The 21,245-nt window shown below is 40.8% G+C and overlaps 2 protein-coding genes across 3 annotated transcripts; both read left to right on the top strand.

Moving 5' to 3' along the window:
- The first annotated feature begins 618 nt into the window (after positions 1–618).
- Positions 619–13,620, top strand: LOC125902381 (solute carrier family 22 member 5-like). Its single transcript, XM_049598689.1, has 10 exons — positions 619–986; positions 1,847–1,950; positions 4,313–4,467; positions 4,738–4,909; positions 6,808–6,949; positions 7,075–7,169; positions 8,721–8,935; positions 9,039–9,221; positions 11,748–11,883; positions 12,147–13,620. Exons 1-10 carry the CDS (start codon positions 663–665, stop codon positions 12,202–12,204), a joined length of 1,584 nt encoding a protein of 527 aa, XP_049454646.1. The 5' UTR covers positions 619–662; the 3' UTR covers positions 12,205–13,620.
- Positions 13,621–14,612: 992 nt separating this feature from the next.
- map2k2b (mitogen-activated protein kinase kinase 2b) lies at positions 14,613–20,812 on the top strand. Of its 2 annotated transcripts, none has more exons than XM_049598693.1 (12): positions 14,613–14,691; positions 15,280–15,418; positions 15,530–15,740; positions 15,856–16,002; positions 17,800–17,877; positions 18,272–18,323; positions 18,583–18,707; positions 19,033–19,246; positions 20,069–20,121; positions 20,204–20,265; positions 20,386–20,431; positions 20,642–20,812. In XM_049598693.1, the coding sequence occupies exons 1-12, from the start codon at positions 14,643–14,645 to the stop codon at positions 20,750–20,752; spliced, it is 1,287 nt and encodes a 428-aa protein (XP_049454650.1). In that variant the 5' UTR covers positions 14,613–14,642; the 3' UTR covers positions 20,753–20,812. The 2 variants fall into 2 exon arrangements, with proteins under 2 accessions (XP_049454650.1, XP_049454651.1); XM_049598694.1 differs by having other exon boundaries at positions 14,614–14,804.
- Positions 20,813–21,245: the final 433 nt, after the last annotated feature.

The raw sequence follows: 21,245 nt of genomic DNA, 5'->3' as shown, positions 1-21,245 counted from the left end.
GTCTTTGAAAATGACTGTTGCCACAATGAAGATGCATGTTCACACATTAACACTCACAGAAGACATGTTTATCAGTTTATTGTCAGTGCCTTGTGACTTTTGAGTTGCATGTTTAGAGTCTGTAACACAGATGACAGTAAAACAGCAGCCTCAAAGCGACAACTCGGCAATAAACTGCAGTCAAACAAGGTATAGTCAAAACCTGGTGTCTCAGAATGCACTTCACTTGCAGGAGGGGTGAACCAGTTGATGGGCTCTTACTTGCACAACATTTTTTTTTTTAAATTAACGAGGAGGCACTGTGCATGAGGGCAACACTGGAAACACAAGTCTCTTTAAGACATACCAGCAGTTGCCATTTAGCTAACCTCATGAAGACCTTCTTTATTGTGCTCTGTGTGATAACACTATCTGTGTGACCTCAAGACAACCTGCACAACCTGAATTAAATCTGTCCAACAGTCTTCACTGCTTCAAGCACTCTTCTTAGACACTCCTTGCCTTACCTTTGCATGTGCAAGTCTCGAATTGTTGCAGTGACAAATTAGCTTTAGGGTTATTATAAACCGGTTTTACCCGCATTAGTGTGTGTTTATTGGCGCATTAGTCGCACTGTGTTACTGTTGAACTTCTCACACTTGGAATCAGCGGTGTTTTCAGTCATGTCGGGTGGAAACATCAAAGACTTCGATGAAATTACGTCTTTTCTGGGAGACTACGGCTTCTTTCAGTACCTCATCATGGTTGTGCTCAGTTTAAGCACAATCACATGCGGGTACACGGGAACGATCGTGGTTTTCGTTTCGGATACGCCCGAGCACCACTGCAGAGTGTCGGGCAACTCCACGATCGGACCTGACAGCTGCTCCCGGTACAAAGTGCGCGGAAACTGGACGGAGACAGCGGGACCCAGCAACGACACAGAGCCATGTCTGGATGGGTGGGTCTTTAGCAGGGAGAGATACACCGCCACTATAGTGTCTGAGGTATGTACATGCAGAGTGATGGGTGTGGGACATCAGGAAGGGGAGACCGGGGATGGCTGTCACACTTTTCGTGTTCTTAAGGAGCTCAAAAGTTTCTCATGGAGAGGAGAAAATGGTGGAAACAGGAAGAGGTCAGAGAAATATTCTCCTAATGCTGGATGACAGGGAGTAATTGAAATGCTACAGATGAGATTGTGCATTAGGGGATCTCAGTCAGGATAAGCACACATTTCTCACCCAACAAAATAATGCTATAACGCCAGAAATAAAATGATCACAACACTAAGATGTTTAAAAAACTGGAAAAATGCAACAGTGCAGCAGCGATGACTTGAGTCTGTCTCAACCTTCAATCAGCAGAGTGATCGCACTAACAATGACAACACTTTCACAGTCAGCAGTTCATTTCATTTCCACTGGGCGGGTCTGTGACAACCAATCACATCTGTTAAAAGCAAGTATTATACCTAGCAACAGGGTCAACCACACCTCCTCACTAAGGTAAAAGTTTCTCTCCCTTCCTTGCTCAGAGTTGCTCTGAGAACTTTCCTAAATCACTTTACGATTTTTTTAGGCTAAGTTAGGAGCTCTCTCAGAGTGTTCTCAGAATCTTTGTGGCCCCACAACTTCAGGTGCTTTTCTTAGTAATCTATGAAAAAGAGTCCCAACGTTATCTGACTTTGTGTTGTGCTCTCTGCTCACTTGAGAAGTGGAATGACTTGTGTTGCCCTAAAACATATGAAGTATATCTTTATATCTGTTTTGTTTTCTGACACCTCAAGGTCAGCCGAAATTTTAGATAAGATTCGGTTTCACTGTCTCTGAACCTGAATGATTGTCATCTCTCCTGTTTATTACAGTGGGATCTGGTGTGTGACAGTGCGTGGAAGGTCCCTTTTTCTACCTCCTTATTCTTTGTAGGAGTCCTGATTGGATCCTTTATTTCTGGTCACCTGTCAGACCGGTAAGTCTGTTGTGAAGAAATAATAGTAGTCATATTGAGTTGCAGAACATGGAGAAATTAATGATGAATTAAGACAAAAAAGGCAACTTAAACAAGGAGAGGCGTGCACGTGCAAGAAGGAAAAAATGTGCAAAAATAAGTACAAATATAAAACAGCTGCTCTGTCAGGATGAGCTACCAGAGACAAAAGTGTTTTAAAGGGAGTTATAGCTCGTCTGTCCTTTGGAGAAATGTCTGTCAAAATGAGCTACTGAATGCGTTTAGAAAATAAGGTTGAGCAGGGAGATCTCTTCACATTCACCCTGGAAACACATTTCAACACAAGGCCTTCATTAGAGTGATTTATTATTTAAATAAGAAACCATAAAAGCAGGGAATGCCATACATCCACCCAACCACCACAGTCAGTGAGTGTGTTTCTGATTAAACAGACTGTGTGGTTCCATTATGATTCCATTAAGGACTTGAAGTCATGCCAACATTTAACTGACGTACACAACGGACGATCTGTTGGGAATCAGCTCAGAGGCCTGTACTATGAAACCAGTTCAACTTACCCAGGATATCTTTTTATTATCTGGTTTGACTAACCCTAACACTGTCCATCTGGATAACCAGTGGTACAAAGCTGGTTCTCAGCTAGTTCAGTCAACTCTGTTTTTTTCTATCCAGCCATGAGCACGTTCATATGAAAGAGGCGGGGGTGTTAATCAGAAGCAACATCATCTGAACATGAATGTCGGCTACTTCATATGATATGTGAAGAAATGGTACTGAAAGTGTCTGCGACTGCGACACAGTAAAATGTAAATGATGCTGGATGTAAGTGATACTTAAATCTTATAACAGAAATGTAGAAACATTGAAAATACTGTCCAAAAATTCACAGTTGGCTGAGACTTAGATTACACATAGGTATCACCAGGCTTTAGTAATGAGTGTTTTTTGCTATTTAGTTGGATGATGTTGAAACTACTCTGTTTATGTCACATAAAACACTGAAGTGATGCCAAACTGTTTCTGCTACTGAAGTCAAGTGTAGAAAAATAGTCCAGAAAATGACTGATGAGGTCTATCGGACCGAAATGGCGCATTTATAATAAAGAGCCAATTAACAATATGTGGATTATTTTTCTAATAAAACATCTTTTTATCCTAGTTCTTGTCACACAGGTGTCTCATGTCAAATATCAACACTATCACCGTGGACTAAAATAAAATTTGCATAAGTTAAAATAGTGTTAAAATCATGTGTTTAGAGTGTAAACTATCTCTCCATTTGTTAGAAGCAAATATTTACATTTTTTCTGATTGGCAAAAAATGTCACTTCACATTGTTGTACCGACGTAGTGCTTTTATTTTGAAAGAGAGTGTATGTAAATGTTAAATTTCGTGTGAAAACAGAAGTATATTTTGAAAGAAGACAATGTATGTAACAGGCAGAGTATCAACAACCAACACACCCAGGGTACCTTTCACATCGTATCTGGATGTAGAAAGTCCATGACCAAACGTTGATATGTGACGATGTCGGAGTGAGAATGTGTTGGCTTCAAACCATGGGTATGCTACATTTGTAACATACCCATCATATGTTGCAGATATGTTTCCTTACGTTTCGATTTTCAATTTTATGTTGTGACAACACTGTGTTAGGTTTAGACACAAAAACCACCTGGTTACTATCAGGAAAAGATCATGTTTTGGCTTAAAATACCCAGTTTGTCGCAAAAAAATCGGCCGTAAATGTCCTGACATCTCAATATAAAACACCTGGTTGTTTAAAAAAAAAAAAAAAAAAAAAAAAACCTGATTTGTTTCAACAAACACGGCTGGAAATCCCGACGTCTTTCAAACTTTTGTTGTTTGAAAGACTGGTCTGCTGCTGCTGCTACTTGGCAGAGCAGAGTGGGTGAGGTGTCACACCACCCACTATGTGCTCCTCCTCATGAGAAACTCAGCTCATATACATGTAATCTGAACTATGTCACTTTAGAAATACTGATATGATACAAATGTAACATATCTGTGCAGAAACATATGCCAACATTTCATCCAGGGCTGTGAATGTACAGTAAATGGAGCTGAGAGGAAGTCCATGACAACTGAAACCAACAATGTTAAATTTAGATACATTTGATTTGCTAATAGCTTTAAGCTGATTGTATATTTGACTGTAATCAGAGCTTCAGCTAATAATTACTGCCATTGTGAATTATTCTGCTGCTTATTTTCTCAGTTCATTAATTGATAACTGTGTTACCTGAGCCCACTGTACTGTCTTCAGGTTTTTGCATGTGATGTTCACTCACAGATCACACATGTTCTCTTCATGTCATGTTTCTGTGTATTGTCTCACAGGTTTGGCAGAAAGCCGGTGTTTTTTGCCACCATGGCCTTACAAACAGTCACTCCCCTGATCCAGGCCAGCGCCGTCAGTTGGGTCATGTTCTGTGTCCTCAACTGTCTGAGAGGAGTCGGCCAGATATCCAATTACGTCACGTCACTCGTACTGGGTGAGACAGCGCACGCACTTCTGACTGTCTCAAAGAGTCCCTGTCTCTGTCTCCTCTCCAGTGTCTTCCTGTGACTAAGTGTAGCTTACCTGTGCTTTCCTGTGAGGTAAGCTGGAGATGTTCACTGACTTGTGCTCAGGCTGGTGAAAGAAGCAATGACTTTAGTCAGGCTGCAGACAGTTTTCACAGTTCTCTGTGTTCAGTTAACATCATACACTTTCATGTTCTCCCTCATCCTGACGTCATGCTCCTGATCCTCTTCTCGGTCAGGCTCCGAGATCCTTCACTCGAGGGCCAGGATGAGCTTCTCACTGCTGGGCCACAGTTTGGGTTTTGGCTTTGGATACGCCTTGCTGCCGCTCTTAGCCTTCTTCATACGAGGATGGAGGATGCTGCTGGTCGCTTCTGCCATCCCCGGCTTCCTGTTTATTCCAGCATGGTGGTAGGTCTCAGCCTTGTAATGTAACGAGGTAATAATACTTTGTTACAGTACTTAAGTATTTTTTGGAGTATCTGTGCTTAACTTGAGTTTTTATATATCTGTCAACTTTCACTTTTACTCCACTACATTTCCAAAATAAAACATATAATTTTACTCCAATACGTTTCCCCTGAGCATCTTAGTTACTACAAAATAGGGAAGGAAGGGACAAATGGACGAATGAAAAAGTGGGAGGGATGGAAAAACTGGATTTTGTTCTTTAACCCTCTGAAACCTGGAGCGGCATCACTTTTCTTGTTCTGCTTTCAGACACATGTCACAAGTATTAAAACCTTTAAACCCTGAGCAAATTGGTGCAATTTCTTTCAAAAACTTATGGGAAAAAGGCAACAAGCAACTAGGTAAGAAAAAAAAATAGATTTAGAAAATTATTTTTAAAAATTAGGCGGGAAAATCTAGGGTAAAACTATATTTATAATGATCATTATTTATATATGTAAAATTATATATATTTAGAATTATGTTAATTTTTTACAGGACATTTTTCTTTTTTCTTTTTTTGTTGATTTTTAACTTTCTTTTTTATTTATTTATTTTTTTACTAATTTTCTTTTTTAATTTTTTGTTTTTACAAATTTCTTGCTAATTTCTTATTTTATTGCTCTTTGCCTTCTTTCTCATGCCAATTTGCTCAGGTTTCACAGGGTTAAATCCTTTAAGTTGGGAATAAAACGTGTTTTTATTCAAATGTAATGTAATGTAGGCATACATCTTATGTCATCATAATCAGAAAAAATTCTCGTGGCTTGTTTTTTTTTTATTAACAGCATTTACATGTACTTTCAATTTCAATATCTAAAGACATTTAATATCATACAATTACTTTTGATACTTAAATACAGTAAATATCAGATACTTTAAGACTTTTACCCGGGTAATTTTCGAACAGGCAACTTTAACTTCAAGTCATTTTCTGGCAAGAAATCTGTACTTTTACTAAAGTGTGGCTTTCACTTCATTCACCACTGGTAAGTTTGAATGTGGGCTGATAAATATCATTGTTCAATGTTGTGTCTGTTTTGTAAATCTTCTTTAAATTTGAACTAATTTTTGACGGATTAATATTTCTTTTATGAATTATTTTTTATAATTCCTCTGTTTAATGCCCATCAAAGATCCAGTGTGTAGGATATAGGGGGATATATTGGCAGAAATGGAATATAATATGATAAGTATTACATTTTTTAAGTGTATGATGTCCTGAAGTTGTTGAGTTGAGTCTATTCTTAGAGCAGGTTTTAACAATGTTGTTTAGACTGTTACTGTCTTTCAACGTGAGGCTGTGAAACAAAAACACAGGTGGCTCTCAATAAAAAACTGATAAAAATGGCAGTGGTCAACGGGACTGACGGAAAAGGAATTTAATTTACGAAGACGGTGAATTCTCTGTTGCTCTCGTTTCACAATATCTGCAGTGTTTACATCAAATTTAAGATGTTTTTTAAAATGTTCTTTTAAAAAATGCTTTCTTTGGCTGTGTCTCTGTTACGTCCTAAGTCAATAATCAACTCCTTCATTTTAGACACATTTAGGTCCAAGAAATTATTATCACACCAAGAAATAAAATCTAAAAGAGCATCCCCATGGTCTGATTCTGATCCACAAAGGAGGGACAGTAGTGACACTGCTTTATTCAGAGTTTTTTGCCAGCTTTAATCACCTGGCCCATTTGTCTTGGAGAGGAAGAGACCTCTGCGGATAATTTGGCTCCTGATAAAAAACCTCCTGAACAATGAACACTGAAGGAATTCTAACCAGGAGAGGTCTTAGCTGGTTGCAATCTGCAATCCTCACCAAATGCGCCTGTTGACTTTTGAACTTCTGTCCCTTTGTCTCAGGGTGATCCCTGAGTCTCCCCGCTGGCTTTTACAGAAAGGTCGGTTGGAGGAGGCCGAGATGGTCATTCGCACTGCCGCCAAAAGGAACAGAGTCCCCGCTCCTGAGATCATATTCAGGACGGATGAGTGCATGGAGCTAACGGTATTTAATCCATTTTCACTCCTCATGCTGTGGAAACTATTGTGTTAGAGTACTGAATATATCCCAAGCCTTGACAAGCGTGTTTGCATTATGACTGTTTGTTTCTTTTCTTATGTCTAATTCAGAAAACCAAAGATGAAGAGAAGCACACATACTCCTTTCTGGACCTGATACGCACTCCTAACATGAGGAATATAACAATTCTGAGTGTTATTATATGGTAACGTCTTCTTTTCTCCATTTGTAACTTTCCTGAATATGGGTGCACATACACTTTATTGTAAATTAAAGAAAGTCATTTGTTTGACAAATAAGTGCTCCTCACTCTGATTGTCAGACTGCCTCCCATAACCTGGAAAAGATGTATAGTTAAAACCATTTATACTCAGTTATACAAGATCAGAAATTAGGCATTTTAAAAGCCATAAGGGTGGCAGAGTGTCCAAGTTTAAAGTCTTTTGCAGATTATTCCATGTATAAGGAGCTCTGTAAGAGAATGACAGACTTCCTAGTTCAGTTCTGATTAAGGGAGTGTGAAGCAACAACCTATTCTGTGAGTGAGTACCAGGATTATGTGAGGTCAGAGATAAAAAAAGGATGAAATACAGGGTGGAGGCATCTGCATCAAAGGTTTATAAATGAACAAATGCCAATGCTGTTCCTGCGTCACAACCAAATGTGGCCAGACAACCTTTCGGTAAAGGTGGTAGTATGTAGAGTGCAGCAATGAGCTAGTCAGTATCCCACTGATTAGCTTATCACCGCACTTTTCGCTGATATCGTGGTTAACACTGATATCGGTTGAAGTGTAGTACCCACTCTCCAGTTTCCCCTGAGGTTAACTATGTTAGTGCTGTCAGCACTGTTGCCAATGTTAGCACTGTTTATACTGTAGTGTATTATGATCTACTCTGAAGCTTTGGAACAGATGACCAGTTAGGGGCCAGGGTCTAAAGTATATATGGTCAGGGTCAAGAAGGTATTTATGGCCCAGGTCAAGGTTTGGTGAAGTCCAACTAGAATATCTCTCTGTCGCCTGTTTGACTTTGTCTCACATTTCACAAACACCACCAAGTCTATATAAGCAGGGTATTTGGAGCTGTTATTCAGAGCAGTTCATACTGGCTTCGAACCCTCTCCAAGCATTCTAGATGCTTGATAGATGCTGTACTTCTTGTAATAAACCTTTTCTTTATGCAAGCAAGACGGTGTCATCGGAATCTCCTTCATCACCTTCACATCATCGCTATTTAATAAACAACAATACAGTTAGCATTGTTAGCCACTAGCTGCCAATTCAGCCACCTCGAACTTTGCAGCGTTGGCAGTGAAAGCAAACAAAGGTACTAGGCCATAGATGTATGCTTTCTTTGTTTTGTTTTTTATTTGGTGTGTTTCTTTTTGTGTAGGCCTACAAGAATAATAAATGAAAATTAAAATGTTAAAAACACCTCCATATAAATTTTTTGTCTAATCATCACTGCTCTGCACTGTGCTGATACGGCGGTTACCACTGCTATTAGGACAGGGTCAGCGTAGCGCCCACTCTTTAGTTTCCCCCCAGCGCTGTAAGCACTGCTGCCATTGTTAGCACTGTTTATGGAGTTAGCATCGTTAGCTGCTAGCCACTCAGCCACCTCCATGTTGAGAACTGTGTGCAGACAATCCCAGCCCAGACTCTGAATCATAGATATGCTCTAAATGTCACATACAGCTCCCTCAGACACACTGCCTTGCATTTTCATCCAGTCTTACTTTTGTATGTCTGCAGGATGTCCACCTCCATGGTCTTCTACGGTCTCTCTCTCAATACGAGTAACTTAAATGGAAATGCCTACCTCAACTGCTTCATTTCAGCAGCCATTGACATACTGACGTATATAGCCACCTGGGTGCTGGTAAACCGTGTGTCACGACCCACACTCCTCTTCTCCATGCTGATGTTCTGTGGCATCATGCTTCTAGTTATAATGGTGCTTCCTGAAGGTCTGTATGCTCTAATAGTGACTGAATCAGGCATCTCTGAAAATACTGAAAAACATTACGGATGATATTTTCCTTGTCTTATAATCGTGTTTGTTTTTCTCAGACATGCAAATCATGCTCCAGGTGTTAGCTTTGGTGGGAAAGATTGGAGTATCTGCTGCTTACTGCTTCATCTATGTGTTTTTCACTGAGCTGATCCCCACTGTTGTCAGGAACATGGGCTTAGGGGTCGCCTCCACAGCTGCACGCATAGGCAGCATCATTTGTCCCTATGTCATCTACATAGGTGAGTGTTGTCTTGGTTCTTCCTGTTTTTGTGGTTGTGTTTGTGTACACTGTTGAAACTGAAGAACTTTGAAGGAGAGAGACAGAGAATGGAATAAATCACTGTAGATGACATTAATACACGTGAGTGAACAAACCGTTGTGGTGAAGAGGGAGCTGAGCCAGAAGGCGAAGCTTTTGATTTACTGGTCCATCTACATTCCAACCTTCACCGGAGCTCTGGGTAGTGACAGAAGGAATGAGATCGCGGATACAAGCAGCTGAAATCAGTTTCCTCTGTGGGGGTGCTGGGCTCAGCCTTAGAGATAGGGTGAGGAGCTCAGACATCCGGAGGGAGCTCGGAGTAGAGCCGCCGCTCCTTTGCATCAAAAGGGATCAACTGAGGTGGTTTGGGCATCTGATCAGGATGCCTCCTTGGTGCCTCTCGCTGGCACGTCCCTGGGCAGGGACGTTCGGGCAGACCCAGAACACGCTTTAGGGATTATATATTTCATCTGGCCTGGGAACGCCTTGGGGTCCCCCAGGAGGTGCTGGAAAGCACTGCTGGGGAGAGGGAAGTCTGGGGTGCTTTGCTTGGCCTGCTGCCCCTGCGACTGGCCCTGGATAAGGCGTTGAAAATGGATGGATGGGCAAATACCACAACACCAACCTCTTCAAGAGGGTGGCTGAAGGAATAAAAGAGGGAGGCTGTGTTCACACTGTCAAGTCCACCACCAGTAGGAAACTTTGAGTTTTGACATGATAAACAACATATTAGGCACGTTACTCAGAGTCTGCACGACTGCATGTGTATTGGAAATTATTCATATAATTGAAAGGTAATCAACAATATAATAGAAATGATGTAATTATGTAAAATCTATGCAACATTTAACACATATGTGATGGAACTTTGAGGCCTCTGTACCATGTGCCAAAAAAGCAGAAAGAATATGAAGTAATCTTGAATTTTGTGTCTTGTCAGGATATCACAAGCCCAAGTGCCGTACATGGCGTTTACTCTTTGTCAGTGTGTAACAAGCTGTGAATGCTTTACTTGATATCCAATGACATGACTAGATAAGCTGACCCTTTGTCACCCCTCTGATGATGCTAGTTAAAGATCCCTGACCTCGGCAGTTGTCAATAAGTATCTGACATCCCATGTGTTCAGGGCTCACTCTTATCACTCAGGTCATTCTTGAGCGTTTGTTATGAGTCCATCTGCAGATGTTGAATTAAACTTACAGAAAGACAAGTTTCTGACTCGATGTGTTTTGTCTCGTAGAAATTGCCACCACACATTAGTTTCATTAGCCATGTAAACAGCTTAGTAGGACTATCGTACACTTAAGGGAACCCTTAAATCACACATTAGTTCAAAATCACCAACCTGCTGAAGGCTGGATTCAAAATTAAAATTCAACATTGAAACCACAGGCTGATTCAACTTGTGTGAATTTTATCATGGCAGCTCAGTAGTGTGAATGACCCCCGCTCCTGGCAACATCTGGGCATCCTCCTGATGAGTTGGTGGATGGTGTCCTGGCAATCTCCTCCCAGACCTTGATCAGGGCATCCGTGAGTTGTGTGGCGGTACTTGGCAGTGTCCAATGCACTGATACATAATGTCCCATAGATGCTCAATTGGATTTAGGTCAGGGGAATGGGCGGGCCAGTCAGTGACACCAATGCCTTCATCATCCAGGAACAGCCTACGAACTCTGGGCCTATGAGGCTGGGCATTGTCCGGCACCGGGAGAGTTGTTCTAAGGATTTCATCCCGGTACCCAACAGCAGTCAGGGTACCATTGGCTATAACCCTCCAAGGATATGCCTCCCCAGACCATCACTGACCCGCCACCAAACCAGTCATGCTGGACAGTTACAGGCAGTATAACATTCACCACGGCATCTCCAGACTCTTTCACGCCTGGCACATGTGCTCAGTGTGAACCTGCTCTCATCTGTGAGGAGAATGTGGCGCCAAAGGCGGACCTGTCAATTCTAGTGTTCTCTGGTGAACGCCAACCAATCTGCACAGTGCTGGGCTGTGAGCACAGGTTCCACTAAAGGATGTTTGGCCCTGTGTTCGCATAGTGCCTTTTTCTGAGTGCCAGAAGAAGGCCAGCATCTTTTTTAAATTGTTCCCAATGAGGAGAGAGCGTCTGCGGCCTGATGTCACTTTCATTTGCACCAAAGCAAGTGAAACTGGTTCACAATGACTTGTACTTCCTAAATGGACAGACTAATATCCCTGAAGACTTGGTGCTATACTATGACCATTAAGGGATCCCTTAATTTTTTTTAAGCAGTGTATTTTTCAGAATAGGGGCAAAACTAGAATATTTTGTGTGTGTAAATGTTGTCACAGCACCCTGAAACTTAAACAGCCAGCAGGGAATTATTAAATGGTATTATTTATACCTGTGATTTTTCTGCTGTGGCATGTCAAAATGTCTTCTGTGAAAAGGCCTATGGGTGTAACACATGGAAATAAACAGATCAGTGACAAATCTAATTCAAGTGTCTTTTATTCTGTTTGCAGGCGAGTACAGCAAGATCCTGCCGTACATCGTTTTTGGCGCAGTCAGCATCATGGCTGCCACTGTTAGCATGTTGCTGCCAGACACCAGAAACAGCAAACTTCCTGATCTTACCAGCCAGGCCAGACCTGTCAGAGGGTATGTCGCTGTGTGTCTGTGCATATGTGAATAATTATTAACAGAAACAATGATCACTACCAGACTCCTATAAAACTGAGACAAAGAAAATCTTGTGCCCTGACTAGGATTTTGCGTAACTTTGGTATTGCATCAAGAGTGATAAGACGTGCATACACAATGAAACAAAAATGTCACTGAGCAAACTGAATGACAGCTTTATCTCTTAGTTTGTGATCATGTGCATTGTAACAGTTCTCCGTCTGGCTCTTTGTGTCTTAAAGCTGCTGTTGTTCAAAGGAAACTGCTGAAGCCCAGTCAGATGCAACTGTGAAGGCTTAAACAAATGAGCAGAGCGCCCTCTGCTGGAAGAAAATCACACAGCAAACATTGAGTGATCACAGACAAAAGACTGGAAAACAAATGGGAAGTATTTGTTTTGTGATGTGTTGGACAGACATTAATGTTGTTTATGAGACAGATCCTCTGAGCCTCTCAGGTTCATTTTCATACATGGTGCAGAATACTCAATATCAGTTGCATCATTGTGAAAAGATTTTTAACAGTGTTTATATGTCAAGAGGCAGTTAGGCTACATTTTCCTCAAACCACTATAGTTTCTTGATAAATAAAAAAAACAGGCCTCAGGGTTCAGGTAGCCTACGTAGGGGTGGTGGATGCCAATGGGAGCCTAAGATGGGTCCCTGTTGGGCCGCCCAACAGCAAATACTGCAAAGATAACATAATTAATATTTAGAAAATGAACATGATCCTATATGTAATGGTATTTTCGGTCATCTCATAATTCCATTTCCATATCATTACAACCAAGGGTAAAGGTTTTGTCTCAACATCTGGGGGACACCAGGCCCCAAGGAATGCCACTCTTCCTTGCTTTCAATTTTTCTCAGTGGCCACTCATGCTATTGTCGATAAAAAAAATCCCCTGCAGCCCAAAATCCATTTTCCCTTAGACCACCACTGTAAAAGAGACATCTGTAAATCTGTTGACAGGATGCCTTGGACTGCGAACAAAGTCAATTACGATTTTCAACCCATGGAGGTTTTATATTTTTAAAACTTTCCTTGAGCCGAGTAAAGCGATTTAAATCTCAGTGACGTCATCACAAAGTAAAGTCTATGAGCTAAGCATAAGTAAACCCGGAAGCTAGAATCTTTTTTGGTGTATGAACCAAGTAAGCAATGCCGTTGGAATGAAAAGGCACCATCTTGGCACCCCTTTACACAAAACTGTTGTGGCACCTAGCATACCAACACAACACCACTTTATCCCATTAAAACAATACTCAGAACTTGTATTAATTTCTATGAAAAAGCATCTTGATTCTTTTGATCTGAGGACCCTTATGGACTAAAAGAATATGAATAACTGACAGGGTAATCAAGGAATGGGCACATAATTTGAGGTAGCCAACAACCTGGTTTTATACATCCGAGAACTTCTATTAACAAATGAAATGCTTGGAAACCGGACCAGGTGTCTAATTGAGACAGGCGTTTATTTGTCAAAATGTGTAGCCACACCGGGCTTTTTCAAACACTTAATTTCCTTTTGCATCCATTTATGGTGGACATGTCTTTAATTTTGTCAAAATGAAAGTCCTCTATTACTTAAAGAAGCCTGGCTTGGATGCCAACTCCTTAGAGCATTATAGACCTGTCTCTAATCTTGCCTTTTTGTCAAAAGTTTTTGAAAAAGTTGTCTCAAATCAGCTTTTGAAATACTTGACATTAAATGACCTCCTTGAGCCTTTTCAGTCTGCTTTCAGAGTAAATTATTCAACTGAAATGACACTCACAAAGGTGGCAAATGATTTATTATTGGCTGTAGATTCAGAGTCAAATTATTTTGGCATCTCAGGTCAGGTGCTCCTTTGGTTGAGATCTTACTTGTCAGACAGATCTCAACGTGTCTTATATAACAAAACATTCTCTGAACCACATGCTGTTAGTCATGGGGTTCCACAGGGGTCTGTATTTGGTCCACTGTTATTTTCTGTATACTTGGCACTGTTGGGTGAGATTTTACATTAATTTGGGATCTCCTTTCATTGTTATGCAGATGATTTACAGTTGTATACGCCTATTATCCTCCAAAATGGGTCGGATATAACTAAACTTGATACCTGTGTAGCTGCAGTTAGGGGATGGTTATCTAGAAATTTCCTGTTACTTAAGACAGAAATGATGATTATTGGTCTTGCGAAACTAACACGTATTTAATACTTCTGTGTTGAATCAACGCCATAGCTACGGCGTAGGCTCCACATCGACATCCCTAAGGTCCGCTGAAAGACGTTTGGTGAGCGTGCTTTTTCATTTCATGCACCAACCTTGTGCAACAGTCTACCTATAGGTATGAGGCAGGCATGTTCAGTTGATGTTTTTAAAGCAAAGCTAAAAACCCATTTGTTCACTATTGGGTCTTGATTTGTCTGTTTATTGTTGTCTTTCATTGTTTTATTGTGTTTTATTTATTGTATACTGTTTTTAGTAGCTTTTCTGTTTTAAATGATGTTCACCACTTTGATTAAAAGCGCTTTACAAATAAATGTATGATTATTATTATTACTTTCATCTTTATTTTGAAGAGGACAAATGCACTTGTTTTAAATATTGAGGGGGGCGTATTCCCAGCACCCCCCTGAAATCTACTCCTATGGTTTCGGCCATAGGTTTCGACGACTGCACAGCTGACTGTCATTGTTTGAAATATCGCGAGACTGACTCCACGGTTGAACCCACCGGGCTGTGTGCGGATGCTGCTCAGCGTCGCTCCCCCATCTCTGCAGCTGATACTGGGAACCGGTGTGTGTGTGTATCTGTCTGCGGTGACCACACACCTGCTAGCAGAAATAAGGGAGTCCCATTAGGCTGTTGTTTCTAACTCAAACAGTGTGGGGACACAGCACAGACACAGCGTTAGTAAAGTAAAACAGTCGGTTGCTATCAGCTAGCGTTGAATGTATCACTCAACGGCTAACTACCTAGCATGCTAGCTAACGTGAAGTGCAGCTAGTGATGGCTCTGGGGTTTAAAATATTATGTTTGCCGTCATACTGTAGGTAATGTAGCACAGATTAATTCAAGTGTTCATATCGGTAACATTATTTAACGTAAGTGTAGTGACAATAATGCTAGTTATCGTGCTAACCAGTGTAAGTACCGTTATGTCTCATTTAAAACAAGTAACATTACTATAATCACGCTAACGTTAACTTAATGTTAGCCAGCTAGCTAACGTTAGCATTACAGTGCCCCACTACAGCATCTACAAGATAATACCTGTTTTACTTAATTAACCAAACCTTTACATGGGAAGTTAAACTTAATGCTGATTCCAAATGTCATTGACTATCATTTCCCAGTCATAAGGCTTTATGTTTTAAATTGTAGCCCAGAGAAAAGTGTCACTTAAGCCCAGCTCAGTTCATCCACAAGTGATCATGGCTCCTAAAAAGAGACCAGTGCCCTTAAACATCGCTCCTGCTAGTGATGGTTTATCCACCTCCACCAACACTGATGTTTCATCTGAGTAAGTTATTCTGCTAACCACATAAATATCTCAATATACCATATAAACTAAATATGTCATTCATATTGTGATCTGTACGGTGCCTTATTTGCTCTGTGATAATTCCCACAGGGCCAATTTAGAGGCACTTAAAAGAATAATGGAAGAGCTGGACCTGGATGAACAACAGAAGAAAAGGTTAGAAGCTTTCCTCACCCAGAAGGCCAAGGTGGGCGAGTTGAGAGATGATGACTTCAATCGAGTATGTGAGCTGGGTGCGGGCAATGGAGGAGTTGTCAACAAGGAATGTCACAGACCTTCAGGAATAATCATGGCCAGAAAGGTGAGCCACAAGTAACACTATCATATGATGTGAATATGATCAAAAAGTGATACTGAACACAGTAATAAAACATTGTTGAAACACATTCAGTATAACAATTCTCTTTTTCGTTCAGCTCATTCATCTTGAAATCAAACCTGCTATCAGAAACCAGATCATCCGAGAGCTTCAGGTGCTGCATGAGTGTAACTCTCCCTACATTGTCGGCTTCTATGGAGCATTTTATAGTGATGGAGAGATCAGCATCTGCATGGAGCACATGGTGAGTCAATTGGAGGGAGTGACTGTGTGTGGGTGGCAGATTAAAGTATTAAGGGTTTTTCTGTATCAATCAGTTTATTCCCAAATGGATCTTCTTTTTCCACTTTGCACATCTTTTATGTTGTATACCAGTGCAGAAGGTCGGGTAGAGAAAATGTTCAACTGAGTTAGGGTCCTAGTTTCCTTTGATGCTTATTTCAAGGACAGTGATATTGAATAAAGTAAAAAATACAAGATCCTCTGTGTCCTTTCTATATGAATATGTGTCAGTCCCATGTTTATGCAAAGATAATGCAATTTAAAAAAAACAGTTAAAATGCTAATCTTGAATTCTCCTTGATGTACTGTGGTTGGATTGCACCTCATTTGTACATCACTTTAGACAAAAGCATCCACCAAATGATTACGTGTAAATTTAGATCTCATAGAGGGTGATTTTTATGGTAAATGTAGTGTTGTCACAATACCAAAATCTTTGTTTCGGTACCAATACCAATGTGAATTTCGATACTTTTCGGTTCGGTAAGTACCTCGGTACGGACGTCACGGTTTGGTAACACAAATGTTCCACCAAGTTTGTGTTGTCTCGTGTTGTCTCCCTTTGCGAGGCAGACTTTCTCTTGTCTTTTATTCACGTGCGCCAGCTGCGAATGTTGATACAGGTGTTGTCATACACACCACTTGTGCAATCTGTGCTCCAATAGGAACAAGAAAGGCGTTTGTGTGCATAATTGAGTAAAATAAATGAACTAAATTAATGAATTGAATCAGTTTTAAAGTACCGGTATTTTCCGAATGCAGTATAGTACCGTTTGGAATACTCTAGTACCGCGGTACTATTTTAGTACCGGTATACCGTGCAACACTCGGTAAATTAGCAAATTTTCTGTGGTGAGGGATGGGAATTGAGGACTGATTCCAGTTAAGAACTAGTCCAAATTGTCTGATTCATCAGAATTGTATGCCTCCAGCCTTATCAATTCATCTTAACCAATTGCTTTAAACTCATATGTCTACACTGCTAGAAACTTGCAACAAGGAGTCACGGTGTAAAGGAGGATATGGTCCAAAGTGTGGCTTCATTTCACGAAGACAGATGACAACAGTGCTGCTTGTAATGTCTATTAAATTATCATTTCAAGTCAGGGTGGGAAAACCCAGAAATAATTGAAACATCTTTCTATGCAACATGGGCTTAAATTCCAGTAATGCCGTGTATATGACAGTCTAAACATGAGTGCCACTGCTTACCAACTGAGCGACATGTCAGTTACTGTGGGGTAAATATCCTGTTATAATAACATTAGAGCCACACACACAGGTCGCTTTTTTCTTTGAATAAGAAAACTTCAATGAAAGTGAATACATTTACAAATATTCTCTCATTTGATTCATTTTAGAAGATGCCAGACAGAGTGTTGCTACCATTAGTTCAGACCCAGAGATAATGAAACCATTGTGTTGATGCTGAAAAGTTTTAGAGGCCTACTTTTTCCCACACAGAAAATCGATCAGGAATCGATTAAGAATTGGACCGATAAGCACAATCAATAATGGCATTGGTGTCAGTAAAATCTTATCATCTCCCATCTCTAATTGTGATAAGCATGGCATAAAACTGCACAGTACTGTGTCAGACATGTATATGTTCCACAGAAGAACCAGTAAATGTACTCAGTGCACATCACAATAATGGGAAAGGTGTGATCAATTGAAATTCTGTTTTAGACAGAATGCTCTTTTAGCAGTCTGTATTTTGACCTCTTGTATTCTTTGCTGTCTGTCTTTTGTTGTGCAGGACGGTGGATCTCTGGACCAGGTGCTGAAAGAAGCAAAGAGGATCCCTGAAGAGATTCTGGGCAAAGTTAGCATTGCTGTAAGTGTATGGTTATCTTTTATATCGTCCATCCATTTTTATCCGCTTATCCAGGGCCGGGTCACGGGGGCAGCAGGCCAAGCAAAGCACCCCAGATGAGATATATAATCCCTCCAGCGTGTCTTGGGTCTACCCTGGGGCCTCCTACCAGTGGGATGTACCCAGAACACCTCTAACGGGAGGTACCCAGGGGGAATCCTTCTGTATTGTAATGTTGTATAATATTGCATGATATTGGCAATAATGAAACAATTGTGGCCTTAATGTACACACACACAAGCACACACACACACCACGGGTCTGGCTGAGTTTTACCTTTGTTTCTATCTGTTACTTTCACATTAAGATTGCTTACAATTATTGACTTGTGTAACTTCTGCCCTTTTTGAAACAGGTTTTGAGAGGCCTTGCGTACCTAAGAGACAAACATCAAATCATGCATAGAGGTACTTGTTTTTTTCATGGGATTAATTACAGAGTCTTGTATTTCATCTGCAAGACATGATGTACAATAGCATAGTGCATTGTAGTGTGTTAAATCATGTGTGCTAACCTGGTCATACAAATGATCATATGCCAAAGATAACAAATATCCTAACCTTTATGTTAATGTTACTGTAGGGCTGCACAGAGAGTCCTTTTTCACTGCATTCTGTTATTGTTGTCCAGTCAGGTGAAGTTTTTGAATGCCTTTTGTACCCCCAGACGTGAAGCCTTCAAACATCCTGGTGAACTCCCGTGGGGAGATCAAGTTGTGTGACTTTGGTGTAAGCGGGCAGCTCATAGACTCCATGGCCAATTCCTTTGTTGGGACAAGATCTTACATGTCGGTATGTTGGTCCTCACTGAATTATGCTTGAAACGATAAACTCAGTTTGGTTACTCTATATTACTGTGATGTGATACCTTTGTGTTGAACTTTTTGTTGAGGCTATTCAAATGAAATGTTCCCATCCATCATCGTATTGTGTGTACCACTAATGTCCTTTAAGATATTATTGACCTAACTTCAACCAGTGCCTCAATTTACATATAAAAATAAGCAATATTTTAGCCGTTTGATTTCAGATTATTTAATGCCTGCGCAGTGAGCAACAGTTCCTTGTAGTTGTTGATATAATTATTCTGTTCTGTGTTTTTATCTTTGCTGTGTAGCCTGAGAGATTGCAGGGAACTCACTACTCTGTGCAGTCAGATGTGTGGAGCATGGGCCTGTCCCTTGTGGAGCTGTCAATCGGGCGCTTCCCCATCCCTCCTCCAGATGCCAAAGAACTGGAGGCCATATTTGGACGGCCCATCTTGGCTGGTAGTGAAGAAGAGACGCTTAGCACTTCGCCCAGACCCAGACCGCCGGGTAGACCTGTCAGCGGTGAGCAACACAGCTATATTGAAGTGCAATAGAGTGCTCCAGGGATGACATTGTTCTGTAGGCCGATACGATACTTGCATGTTTTGTTCAGCAAGATAACCTTCACAAATGAACACCACTTTAATGATTTTTGAAGCCTGAATGCAATCGCCAGAGGTAAAAGCTATAACGAACTACACTACGGTAACAGTACTTCAATGTCACCATCTCAATGATGCTGTAAAGCTGTGTTCGACGTGATGACGTAGCCTCAGTTAGCCACTTGTTAGCAACCACCTTCTTAAAGACACATAACAGCTTCAAAATTTAAGAGTGATGTATTTACCTACAGATTTTATGTCGTAGAACGAAACCTGGAAGTCTCTACACCAATAATCCATCGACTTCGAGACAAGGGGACCGAGAGTGCTAAAATGCGAACTCATTTCTGGGGTTTAGGACTCATTCCTGGAGCACTCTATAGATAATTTTGCACTCAGGCAGCTCTAGGTGGCAGTATGAGAAATAGTGACACATGAAGTAAGTAAATTACACTCTGAGGTATGCCAGCCTGGCCAGTCTACTGAGTGCCACAAGGGAGTGCTTCTCTCAACTCTCTCCTGCTGCTGTTGTCGGGACAGTTTGCATGTTGTTTTTATGTTTTGATATACCAGTTCCTGTTGTGAGAAAACAGGATGAATCTTCTATGTGTGATGGTAATCAGCATAAGGGTTTTGTTGTGGCTCTTCAGTGTTATTTAGTCTGATAAAAATGAGTATTTTTACACAAGTCTTGCTTGAAATGTTGAGTATAAAACACAGTTTAACTCGGCTCCTTTTCCAGGTCATGGTCCTGCAATGGCCATCTTTGAACTTCTAGACTACATAGTAAATGAGGTAAGAGTTGTCCAAAGAAAAACTGGTTCCATAAAGTATTTATTGTGATCAGATGTTCATTCAACTTTGTTCTCTATTTCAGCCCCCTCCCAAACTACCACATGGCATCTTCACCTCTGATTTCCAGGACTTTGTGACAAAGTGGTGAGACAATTTATCTTGGAAACATGCAGTTGTCTTTTGTCTACATTCACGTTTTCTTTTTTCCTTAATGGATGGAAAGTCATATCTTAAAGAGTCCTCTTTCCTCTGTCATTTCCTCAGTCTCATCAAAAATCCATCAGAGAGGGCTGACTTGAAAATGTTGATGGTGAGTAATCTCAGTTAGACTGTGGCTTAAGTTTTAACTTAAGCTCCTGCTTTTCCTTTTCTGTGATATCTGACAGGTTGAAGGTCTAGATCACAAACTGGGGCTTATTCATACACACTTAGAGTCAGCAGCAGAAAACTTTGTTCTGTTATATGATTAAATTTTCAATGTTCAGTATCTTACCTGTATTTATACTTTGTTTTGTTGCAGAACCATATGTTTATCAAGCGGTCCGAGGTGGAGGAGGTAGACTTTGCTGGCTGGCTTTGTAAAACCATGGGGCTGAACCAACCTAGCACTCCCACACGCACTGCAGACTGAACACACTGACCACATTCACACACACACACACACACACACACACACACACACGTAAAAACATGGAGAAGCTGCTGCCTAAAACCTGATGCCCACACACACACACACACACACACACACACGTAAAAACATGGAGAAGCTGCTGCCTAAAACCTGATGCCCACACACACACACACACACACACACACACACACACGTTGTTTGCCACGTCCTCCCTCAGGTGAACCTCTGAAGTCTCCATCTATCAAATGAACTCTACTGACAAGTAAGCCAGGAAAGATGCTGTATCTACAGCACGAGTGTGTCAGTTATTACAGTCATATGTGATACATGTGTGACTTTGTTTTCATATGTGTCATGCAAACACGTTTAGAAGAGTAAGGATAGTTTATTTTTACCGAACAGGTCGGGTTATGTGTGTCTGTGTTAGCAAGAGGTGATTGAGTCAAAGAATGTTTTTTTGCATTCAGTGATGTGACTGATTTCTACAAAGATG

Source organism: Epinephelus fuscoguttatus, linkage group LG15 (assembly GCF_011397635.1).
Source record: "Epinephelus fuscoguttatus linkage group LG15, E.fuscoguttatus.final_Chr_v1".
Classification (NCBI taxonomy): Eukaryota; Metazoa; Chordata; class Actinopteri; order Perciformes; family Serranidae; genus Epinephelus; species Epinephelus fuscoguttatus.
The sequence above is the reverse complement of the archived record's forward strand: the minus strand, read 5'-3'. Positions and strand labels throughout refer to the sequence as shown.

Excerpts from the sequence above, each read along its gene's own strand:
- LOC125902381 (XM_049598689.1), top strand. The coding sequence starts at position 663 with ATGTCGGGTGGAAACATCAAAGACTTCGATGAAATTACGTCTTTTCTG. Across the intron at positions 987-1,846 it reads CCGCCACTATAGTGTCTGAG|TGGGATCTGGTGTGTGACAG; the intron begins GTATGTACATGC and ends TGTTTATTACAG. Across the intron at positions 9,222-11,747 it reads TCCCTATGTCATCTACATAG|GCGAGTACAGCAAGATCCTG; the intron begins GTGAGTGTTGTC and ends TTCTGTTTGCAG.
- map2k2b (XM_049598693.1), top strand. The coding sequence starts at position 14,643 with ATGCTGCTCAGCGTCGCTCCCCCATCTCTGCAGCTGATACTGGGAACC. Across the intron at positions 15,741-15,855 it reads GAATAATCATGGCCAGAAAG|CTCATTCATCTTGAAATCAA; the intron begins GTGAGCCACAAG and ends TTTTTCGTTCAG. Across the intron at positions 18,708-19,032 it reads GGACAAGATCTTACATGTCG|CCTGAGAGATTGCAGGGAAC; the intron begins GTATGTTGGTCC and ends TTTGCTGTGTAG.